This window comes from Diadema antillarum, unplaced genomic scaffold (genome assembly GCF_040938485.1).
Source record: "Diadema antillarum isolate AM-2024a unplaced genomic scaffold, OU_Dant_1.0 seq00001126_RagTag, whole genome shotgun sequence".
Classification (NCBI taxonomy): Eukaryota; Metazoa; Echinodermata; class Echinoidea; order Diadematoida; family Diadematidae; genus Diadema; species Diadema antillarum.
This window is the reverse complement of record NW_027271940.1, coordinates 385,920-397,811: the sequence shown is the minus strand read 5'-3', so window position 1 is coordinate 397,811 and position 11,892 is coordinate 385,920. Positions and strand designations below refer to the sequence as shown.

At 40.8% G+C, this 11,892-nt stretch overlaps 1 protein-coding gene across 1 annotated transcript; it reads left to right on the top strand.

Annotated features, from left to right (window-relative positions):
- Window positions 1–8,869, top strand: LOC139743987 (amidophosphoribosyltransferase-like). Its single transcript, XM_071654453.1, has 7 exons — window positions 1–200; window positions 1,389–1,656; window positions 2,787–3,027; window positions 3,365–3,595; window positions 5,798–5,925; window positions 6,531–6,752; window positions 8,603–8,869. Exons 1-7 carry the CDS (start codon window positions 1–3, stop codon window positions 8,867–8,869), a joined length of 1,557 nt encoding a protein of 518 aa, XP_071510554.1.
- The last annotated feature ends 3,023 nt before the right edge of the window (window positions 8,870–11,892 follow it).

Genomic DNA, 11,892 nt, shown 5'->3' with positions numbered 1-11,892 from the left:
ATGGCATCCACGTTACCATCATCACCCCCGACATCACCTTGCAAGTCGCCGTCATCAGTAAAATGGAACGACTGGACAGCGGAGGACGGAGGACTTCACGAGGCCTGTGGGGTCTTTGGCTGCGTGGCCTCCGGTGAGTGGCCCACACAGCTGGATATCCCTCAGCTCATCACACTGGGTCTGACAGGTCTGCAGCACAGGTGAGACTCATGGCTCGTCACATATCAGGGAGGCATTTCATGAGGTGTTTTTGTTCGATATTTTTCTGACACACTGTTACAAGCTACTGAAATCCTTGCACCTGACTGGCTGAGATCAAATTGGTCCGACAGCTTTGTCAGACAAAATGCTTCATGAAATGCCCCCCAGAACCCTGTGATGTATTGCCTGGAAATACCACCATTTAAAAAAAGAAAAGAAAAAAGGTGCAACAGGAGATAAATTTTGACATTTTGGAAAAAGTTGGCAACTGTACCAATAACCACCAGGAATGTCACTGGCCAGGATGCCATTGTTATATCTTTGTTATCAGTTTGCTGTGATATTGTGCAATAAGTACGCGCACTGCTGAAAAATTGTGAAATTTATATTGTGACTTCTACTTGGTGCTTTGGATTTCCAGCCCATTGCATGTGTACATTGCTGTGGGAAAAACTTTTTTTGCCATATTATTAATGTGTTGTTGTTGTTTTTTTTTTTTTTTTTTTTTGTTGGGGGGGGGGGGGAGATGAGGTTTGATGTGAAATGGAAAGCTCAAACAATGCAGTTTTAACTGCATAGTGATATTTTCAAGAAAGAATAGGCCTTCTATTCTGGTACTTTCTTCCCTTTAGGACTATAACAAGCTATACATCACTCTTGATCTCAATAAAGTACAGCTTGGTACCTAGAACCAAATTGCTTGGGGGGTGCATGAGATCATATATCGTATCATCTGCTCTTTGCAGTATAGCATAGACTTAACTTATGAAATTATCATAGACAAGGGCTTCCATGACACAGAATATTGTAATGTACAATGCACTTATTTTATAACATAACAGTTACAATGAAATTCCGGTTACAGCGAAATGAAAATTCAGGCTGCAACATTATCCTCTCTATGTATTTTATTGTTTGTTTGTTCGGTCAAAACAAAATTTTGATATAACGAAAAAAGATTGCCAGTCCAAGGGACTTCATTATGGCGGGAGGTCACTGTAGTTCATGCTTACCAGAGACACTCCATCATTATTTTAAGCGGACCATTCAAAGATAATCATTAAATGATATCATAACACATGCACAGTGTAACCATGCTCTTACAATAGATTTGCTGTGTTATTGTGGCTGCTGCTGGAATGTTTGTGGTTGTAATTGAGCCTTTTTCTGTGTGGTTTTGTGGATAGGGGTCAAGAGAGTGCAGGCATCATTACCAGCAAGGGATCCACTAAGCAGTACCACAAGCACAAGGGCATGGGCCTGGTCAGCTCCATCTTTACTGACGAGGTCTTGGCCAAACTACAAGGGAACCTGGGCATTGGCCACAACCGCTACTCCACGGCCGGCGCGTCGGAGCTCACCAACTGCCAGCCCTTTGACGTGGAGACGATCCACGGACGCATCGCTGTGGCGCACAATGGTGAACTGGTCAACGCCGCTCAGCTTAGGATGAAGGTGACAGTGAAAGAATTGTGGGAGCTGATTAGATATTTGTGTCACTCAAGTGTATAAAGGATGTGGTGTGATAAGATTGCATTTGAGCAGGGGTGAAAGTACAGTACATTTTGGCAGCCATACTGATTGCATGAATGTGTCCACAATGGAGACATGTAGCATAATCTCATACCTGTTTCCTATCTGCTTTACCCCGCAAATGATATCTTTGTGTTGCAATGAATATGAGTTGTCCATCTTTAGAGTCGTGGTGATTGTGATATGAGAACACTGGATTGCCCTAATGAAAGAATCAAGGAATTCAAGCAAAATTCAGATAATTGATTCCCTCTTTCTCCCCCTCCAACTCACTCTCCTAAGTCTTTAAATCAGGTATTAGTTTTATAAGAGTTGCCATTATGCTGCACTCCCCAAACTTTTATTGAGCAGAGACAATACTTTTTACCATTAGAGCTCTGCCCATTGTATCAATGCACAGGATACATAGAAGTATTCAAACGGGATTAGCAAATCAAAGGCATGTATTCCTGTAAAAGTGGATATTTTTGCGTGACTAATTCTTCGCGCTCGGCCGGGCAAGAAGAGGTTCGTGTGTTTTTAATTCCACGGAATCAAGACATTAACTACTGGAACGTATTGCAAGCCAAAATATTTGTTTGTTTGGGGGTTTTTTTTGCGCTAGTTTCTGGTTGAGCGAAAATTTCCACTTTTACAGGAAAAGGTAACTGCTGCCTTGCTACTCTCACTATTCTCTCTCCACCAATCAGCAAGTCCACCAGTCCATTTGCTACACAGATAAACAAGTGATGGTAATCCTCTTTATATCAGGACCTTTTGTGGGACAGAGACACTGAATGGGTTTGTCTAAGAATAGGTCTGAATTTAAAAAGAAATCAGGAAAGTGCTTGATTAACACCTTTACAAGTCACAGCTATGAGCAGAGACGTATGAAGTCTTATATATACCAGTTTTCTACTGTTTTCACTTTTGATAGTGACTGAGCATAATTTCATTTCAGTGATAAATATTTGGATGTGAGTTTTAATGTTCATGAACAGTGTCAGATTTTGAAAGTAAAAATCCCACTTTCTGGTGAATAATCTCTAGAATTTGCTCTTGTTTGTTTCAAGGTCCTTAAGCACGGTGTTGGACTCTCAACAGGGTCTGACTCTGAGGTCATCACCCAGATGTTAACCCATGCCCCGCCCGAGGGGGAGCCCCAGGGCCCCAACTGGCTGGGCAGAATCCGGCAGCTGATGAGCGAGGCTCTGATGGCCTATTCATTGCTCATTCTACATGGCAGTACCATCTATGCTGTCCGCGACCCGTACGGCAATCGGCCCCTCTGCATTGGCAGGCTGATGAGGGCTGGTGTGATAAGTGAGTATTTGCTGGGATAGAAACATGAGGAATGTTACGAGTCATGAGTTGATGGGAATTAAGCACCAGCTCAAACTAGCCGGCCATTTCTTTTGTATTGATAATCATTGTAATGTATTCAGCGAGTGTATGACCCTTTTGAAATTAGACCAAACTCTTTTCTGCTTTCTTGATTTATCATGCCCATCTGGAGGTGAAACGTAAAGAATGCTCTTGGTGACAGGTATTACAGTTGAGATTAAGATTTCTCCCTGTGGTACAAATGTCTTTTTAGACTAGATCCCAGTGTTGACATAAAACTATGTCATCTTTGTACTCTGTGTGCCAGATTACCACATGAAAGATTCTGACGTGGAAGGCTGGGTAGTGTCCTCTGAGTCCTGCTCCTTTCAGTCTATCGGGGCCAAGTACTACCGAGAGGTCCTCCCTGGAGAAATCATCGCCATCACGAAGGAGGGCATCAAGTCCCTTGCCGTAGTGCCCCGCCCCAAGGAGGACCCCCAAGCCTTTTGCATTTTTGAGTATGTCTACTTCTCGAGGCCAGATACGATACTGGAAGGTGAGTAGAACACTATAAGAAACCTTTCTCTGTCAGACATGCTATTTTTTAAAAGCAGCCGCATGAGTCTGCATTAGGATTGTAAGGTTGTGGATACCCAGGTATTGGCTTTCTTCATTATCTTTGATACAGTGAATATGACGTTTTTTCCCTTTTACAAATGCCAACATCAGAAATATCCTGAACAGCATATTTATTTGTTAAAGAGTAGCTGTTCAAGCCAGACAAGGTCTGTTGACTACTTCACTATGTCCTCAATTTTTCATATGGGCACAGGGTTGTGTAGGTCTTGTTTTTTCCAGAGACATTTGTCGATTTATAGTGAAGCGAGACAAAGTCATCACGAAACCATATACCCAGGCACTTAGCTGTTAGTGAAATCTTATGATTAAAGAATATGCCCAGACTCTGTAAAGTGAGGCCAAGTGGGTAAAATATAAGGCACAATGTTGAACACTGGGGGAAATCATCATATTTGGTGAAACCGTATGTGACCCGCTACAACAAAAGGATCCGAAAGTTGGGGGAGGACAATTTTCTGAAAATGGCATGACATCATTCCCTTACTCTTCTACATTAATTTCATATATAGCACAACTCATAAAAGTACTCGGTTGAGGAGATATCGATGATTTTATTAGCGCATGTCGAGTGGTTGAGAAAATCAGAGTCTCGAGAAAAACGCCTTCAAAGTTTTCCTTGCGACGCTATCATGATCAAGGGAAGGCGAGACAGTTTTCACCGCTTGGCAATAGAAGGCATGCTCCTAGCAACCTCCGCGATGTTAATTCAAGCTTAGCGCCAGTGGTCTACGCACGATCAATCAGTAATCAGGATGCCACGCACTGACCAATAAGATCACTCCCTTGTTACTAGGGGCGGAGTCTAGCTGCGGCGCTAAATCCAAATCTTCGGACACGTTTCTGTTATGTTGAAAGTCAGAAAACCACGGCCCAGAAAAATGCTAATTTCTCACCTTTCCTTTAATATTTAGCTTTGAATTTTCGGCAGATGATAGACAACACATTGAACTACAAAATTATGTCAAAACCAGAAATCCGATTGTGTTGACCAATTTTGATGACGTGACTTCAAACTCGATTTTCTCGGCTCAATCGTCAGTGACTTTAGGATCCTTTTGTTGTAGCGGGTCACATATATAGTTCGGCCTTGATTAACTGGCCACGTCAGGACCGGTGGATGTCAGAATGAGCGATTTGGCCAGATAATTAAGAGAGATATGCTGTAGTACAGCAACAGGCTTTAAACAAGTGACAGTATTGCAACTGATTGACAAATTGCCCTACATCGACATAAATTTGTCAATCAGTTGCAGTGAAAACATCTTGACGGAAGAATTTCATGAATTGGAAAGTGACAGTATATATGGCTCCCTCAATACTTGGCAGCTGTCTGTATTTACGATAGCACTGCTGATTAAGATGTCTCAAGTACTGGCTGTAACTACAAATCTTTATAATCTCTGCTTTGAAAGAAAAATGTTGATTGTTTCAATGTCCATTTGTGTGGACCCATTTCACTCCCTGGTAGGTCTATAAACAAATGATCATCATACTAATCTTTCAGCTACAGCAGGAGTGGGATAAAATTACAGTCCACTGCAATGATTTGAATATGTCCCACCTTGTATTTTCATGATAGTGGTTGAGTATGTCTTTGTTTTAAGTGAAATTTGGCACTGAAAATGCATGAAAACAAAAAGAAGTCTGCCAGTCAGACAGAGAGATGCCGCATAATAGAGATAGGACTGTAGGTGAACAGTGTCACTTTAAGCCTCACTTACGCAGTTTTTTTTTTCCAGTTTTTCTTATCAGTATTAATTATTTACTTAAGTTTAAAGCTAGATGCGCTTGTATGGATTCATTGATACTGTATGTATTTGCCTTAATTTTCAACAGCAATGAAACTTGTTGGGGTGAAACACGGTATGCAATTGTATGTCTCTGCCAAGTAATGACCTCAATGTCCTTGTGTCCGTGCATCATTATCAGTAATAACTACTCATGATGTTGAATTTCCCCTTGTAAAATTCATCAGCGTTTGTTTTTATGAGAGGTTGTTGTGATCACTGCATGGAAAGTTTCCTGTGCAATTACTTTACTTCATGTGTCTGTATTCCATGGTTTACTTCACTCAGCAGATGTTGACCCGGGTATGTTTGTTTTTGCCATCTTCTTCCAGGTCAAATGGTGTATTCTGTCCGCAGGCGGTGTGGGCAGCGGCTGGCCCAGGAGGCACCTGTAGAGGCAGACATTGTGAGCACGGTACCAGAGTCTGCCACTCCAGCTGCCCTGGGGTTTTCTCAAGTGGTAAGCCATATTTTTGTGTGATTATTCATTAGGGATCTGCTTTATGCATGCAAAAACCCATTGCTTTAAACTGTTCTCTATATTTTGATGGATGGTTTCTTGAATGCACTATTGCCAAATCCAACTGTGCAATCATGTGATGCATACTCTACTGTTTGTGTTGGTTTGCAAAGGGAAAATTCAAGTGTGAAGAGAATGATATAACCTCTAATTGATAGTCTTCAACTTAAGCTTCAGTTGTCTCACATTTATTGAGAAATTGTAAAGAAAGTGCATCAGAAAAATGAAACAAATTTCTAGACCAGGTTTAGGGCAGATAGAACCTTATTCTTTTGCACCACAGGTAAAGTAACCAAAAAGCGATAATCACCACAGTACAATTTTCTTTTGGTCATTTTATAATTAGATGAAGATCAGTCCATTCTTTTCTCTGTGGGACTGAAAGATGGGCATTAAGTAAGAGGTTGGTGCTTTCAAGTCCAAACAAAATTTACTTGACATGTGTTTGGCTTTTATGCACAACGTTACCGCTTATTATCAGGACTCTTAGAAGTTTAATTGTAAGCTATCAGAAATACCAACCAGTGTTTTATCTTGTGCTGCAGTCGGGCATCCCCTATATGGAAGTGCTGACAAAAAATCGGTACGTAGGAAGAACGTTCATCCAGCCCAACCAGAGGTTACGGCAACTGGGTGTGGCCAAGAAATTTGGCGCCCTCACAGAGAACTTCAAGGACAAGCGCATCATCCTCATCGATGACTCCATCGTTAGGGGAACAACGATTGGCCCCATCATCCGCCTGCTCAAGAGTTGCGGAGCAAAAGAGGTGTGAATTCAGCATTTAAATCGTAGAGTGGTAATTTAATACTTCAATGAGGAATGCTTGAGGTTGGGTCAAATCAGGTTTGGAAAAAAGTTTTATGTGGCATTACTTAGCACTTCTTCCAAATGTTCTATTTTACCTTTTGAGGGCTTTTCTTCTCTTGCTTTATGACTTTTGATATTTCAGAGGCTTGATTTCTTTTCGAATAGCTCTAAATTATTATTTTTTTTAATGTATTAAAGGGGAAGTCCGGACGATTATCAGCCGTTTCGTGTGTAAAGAACAATATTTCATGAACCTATTACCCTTTTCCCGACGAGAAAAGACCATCAGATACATTTACTATGATTTTTTTTTTAAATAAGGTAATTCTTCATGTTCGAATCCGTCGTGAGCTGCCCTTCGTACTATCTGTCCCAGGATGCATTGCGCGTGACGTATCGGGCGCAGTTTCCTCAGCTGAGAGCACCGCGAGCGAAGCCCAGCTACGCATCGATCTCCCATTGCACTGCTGACTGCGGGCGGTATCTGCATGTGTGCCTTGTCGGCGCTACTGCAGGAGACCGTACACCGATTTAGGAGTGTTGTTGCCAAACGCTGTATTCCTTTATTCAAATAATCTTCGTTATATATCTATATATATTAATGTAAAGATTAATGTAAAATAGTTGCAATGCTATAACATTTTCGTTTAAATTGAAATATGTATGTATTATAATACTGCCGTACTTATTAGTGTCCACCCCATCACTTACAATGCATTAGCTGTTGTCGGGCTGTGCAGGCATACATTTACGTCTGCTGCTGCCAAGTGCTATCACAATCCGCGATCGTTTTTTCGACTTCTGAGTGTGAACAATCTGAAATCAGTCTGTCAATGTCAGAATTATTGCCTCTTTTGTTGTCCGAGACTGTTGAAAAGTGTGTCTGACGGTGATAAAATACGACAGTATACATGTAACTTGAACCGAGGAAGAAACGCCAGCGCCAGCTTGGTACCGCCGCCGCGCCGCGCCGGTAACTACGACCAGCAGCCCAATACACACAGCGTAATCGGGCTGCGTGTTGTAGCATTCAGGATCATGTAAAGGTAGTATCGTGGATAGATATCAATTTAAAATCGAAATATTTCTTCAATTTGAAGACTTACTAGTAAAGTTGAAGTATTGACAACACCCTAACACTTGACACATCGGCATTTTTTTAATGAAGCAATAGATCATGCCGCGTGCATCCGCTGTGTGGTCAGAGACTGTTGAGCGGTACGCTACTACCGCTTGCTTGGCCCGTATCACCGTTGCTCAAGCAGGGCTCCCCCGAGCCAGCTGACGCTCCAAGCAAAAAGCAATGTGAGGATGAAACGTCACGCTGTCGCGTGATCTTTCTCGCCGGCGTACAGAAATCGAACGGTTACGATTCAAAATTAGTGATGCTAAAAAATCGATTGTGGCGAGTTGGGAGGGTCTCTTTCAATGAAACTTAGTCATTATGGTCCTTTATTTATGTAGATTTTGGTTAATTTTTTTCAAAATCGTCCGGACTTCTCCTTTAATTACCAATATCCAGATTCCCATTGATACAAATTGCTCTATGTCGAACAAATAAGTATCTTTGCAAGAGCAAGTTAAATGCAAAGTAGAGGTCAGAGAAAAGAGTAGGTGGGGGATTTTTCCTATCCTTTTTATTGAGCTCACCAGGAAATATTTCTAAGTTTCTTCAAATAAGCTGCTAAGAAATACTGATGTCTGTTTTGTAATAGAGTCATCATACATTTGGTTTGCCAGAAAAAGAGTGCCATTATCATCATATTAACTGCAAGTTGTTTTATGCCCCACATCTCCGACTCCTTACAGGTACATATCCGTGTGGCTTCACCTCCTGTGAAGCACCCCTGCTACATGGGCATCAACATCCCTACTAGGGAGGAGTTGGTGGCTAACAAGGTCTCCGTAGACAAGCTGGCGGGTCATTTCAACGCCGACAGCATCACCTACCTGTCCGTGGAGGGGCTGCGGCTGGCCGTGAAGGAAGGCATTGAGATGGAGGAGGCCCGCAAGCAGCAGCACCTCCACTGCACGGCTTGCCTGACTGGCGACTATCCGGTCAAACTGGACTGGTGATGGCTGTAATGAGTGGCAGTTTCTAACGCACGCACAATTTGGACACCGTACTTCATATATCGAAATGTATTTATTCAAGGGGAAGGGAAATTCTGTAACCTCCAGTCCATATACAAGTGTGTGATGAGTTTCTTCATGTTCGGTTTAGCCAATGTTATGCATAAGGGTTCTTTGGTTCTCTTTTTTCCCTGCATTAGATAACAAGGGTGTGATTATCCTTTGACTATGATGAATTGCCACATGATTTGAAGTGTTGTGTCATGATTGCCGTGCCAGCAGGCTTTTTCTTGCACAGCAACAACTTCTCCCATCAGACTAACACTCAACGTGCAACGTTCACGTTTCCTGGTGTGTGGCAGAGTCCCATATGCTTGTCTGCTGGCAGTTAGCCAACAGTCGTTATGGATGGTGCCTGAAGTTACCATTTGTCTGATATCATGAATGCTCCATATTGAAATTGATGGGTCATCATTGAAGCCAAGACTTTGTGTATGGTTGCCATCAATTATTGGAAAGTATTTGCTGTTTTTTGCTGAAGTGAGCTTGCCCGTGTTTTGAAATGAGATAAATCCTATGGATTCTACAAAGATTGTCACTATGCAAATGTCACTGTGACTCACTTGAGTGGCATATCTGGGGGTGGAAATGGGATATTTACAGTTACTCTTTTTGTGTGGGGGGGGGGGGGCAGTTACTTTGCATTACTAGATGAGAGCTCATACATTTTTCACATATGTCAAACTCCAAATTTTATTTTGGGGAAATGTAAACACTTGGCAAATGTATGATATTCTCATGTGATGGTATTCATAACTCATTACTGTATATGTTTGCAGTCATTTTCTTTTAATGCCGAGGTAATTTATCATAACAAGTAAAGGGTACTTTTGTGTGTGTCATTTTTAGTTTTGGAAGAACTAACAGAAGACTCAAGAAGATGTTGGGTAAATGTAAAGCTGTTTGTAAAATAACAGAAACACAAGCATGTCAAGGCACAGATGTTGAGTGAATAGGACACTTGTTTTCAGAAACAAATGCCACTTTCAATATTTAGATCTTGTGTAGCTCATGGATGAGATTTCAAGACATTTACTAATCTATGTCCTTTCAAGTGGATCTTGATATGTTTGTACAATTTTGACAATTGAATTTTGTGACCCCACAGGGTATTTGTGAATAGAGATATATGTACAGACTCAAGTGAAATATTTTTAAAAGAGATATGTGTGAATATTCCTATTTCGTGATTAATTCCCTACTGAATAACTTTTGGTGTGATTTTGGTGTTCTTGTGACTTTGGTGTTCTTGTGATATGCAGCTTTTGTTATGAATGCCTTGCAGTCAAATTTTTGCATGTTTTCGGTCGGTGTGTTTATTCATATTCTGGTCAAATGTGAAAACAGAGAGATATTTGTGATGTAAATTGTCATCTAACCCATTCCAGAAGATGTAAGTTTCATGTAGATCTTATAATGACTGCATGGGTGAACACATGACCAGTGCTGGCCTCTGGGAATTTTTTTTTCATTTTTTCATTTTGATACACCGTAATCAAAATGTTTCCAACATTTCCAAGTGTGGCATACATGATGCCAATATTTTACCTACTAGTCACCTCTAAGATATTAATCATGTAATGAAGTAGCATCTTCACCATCATGCAATTGAAATACCACTGTAGTCAAAAGACTTTGTGCAAGAAGAACTCGTACTGTCAAACCACAAAGATTCGCCGATTGGAGCCAACAGCCATTTTCATGGCATGAAACCTTGGTGAACTGCCACTGCCATTTAATGCATTGTGTAGACAAAACTTTCTTGTGCATTTTGCATTTGCATATCTTGGCTCCTTGCAAAATCTGTGAAAGTTGATGCATGCAGAAATTTCTTGTATTACATTATTGCACATGTATTGTGTCACACTTCATTTATATGGAGAAAGTTTCAGGCATGGGTTGTCACGTGCATAAGCCCTTCATCAAGGATTCACCATTAGCCCTGTAACCAGTTTCTTTACTAAAATCTAAACTCTCACGAAGCATCAGTTAAACACTTGCCTTTTGTAACTCTGTTATCCCAGTGATTTTTATTTATTGAGTAGTAAAAATGAGAAGTGCATAATATTTGATAGGTGACGGTGTTTGAAGTATATTGTTTGCAAGATCTGTGTATGTTTAGACATGAATATGCAAAGACATCACCCTTGTCATGTTTGAGTGTGGTGAAAAGATGGTGCGGCTTTTTTTGTGTGCGATTTAACTTAACTTTGGTCATGTGAAATTTGCTAAGTAGAGGAACAGTATATTATGTACACACACTTTAGGTGATTGTATAGTGTTACACGAGTGTAACATCCTCGGCTGTAAGTTGTAATAGACAGATTGAAGGGTTGCATGAAATGAGATATGTGTACATTTATGCTGGAATATAAGTGTGCATCTGCTACAGTATAATGGGAGCAGTATGTACTATGTATTCTACTCGTAGAACAGGAAGCTGCCTCCTTCCAACAAGAGTAAATCTTTGTAGAATTTTCATAACCTGCTCTCTCTATTTGATTGTCATATTTCGAGGACTACTCAAAGAGAGATTTCTTGTATGATCAGTAATGAATGCCAGTAAGTGCTGTGTATTTATGAAATTTGCTGAACTTTGCCATATTTTGTTGCCCGAGGCAGTGCACAAAGTGAATGTAAGGACATTTGGATTGATGCCATGGTATTCAGCGGCAGCAGCAATATACCATGTTTCATCCCCTACCCACCCCAACCGTTACATTATGCTGGCTTTGCTGAGCAGTCTTGATAGGAAAGACTGCTAGTGCTTTTGTTGAATGGTTACTCCTTACACATCTCTAGTTCTTCTGTCCCAAATTGTGAATGTTTACTGAAATATGTTTGCATGTTGTTCCTTTTCACTGAATGCTTTCCTCCTATTTGATATTTTGGTGATATTATTATACACTCGGTACTACTTTGAAATATGTGTATTAAGATTGCATATATTTATGTCTCATAGATAA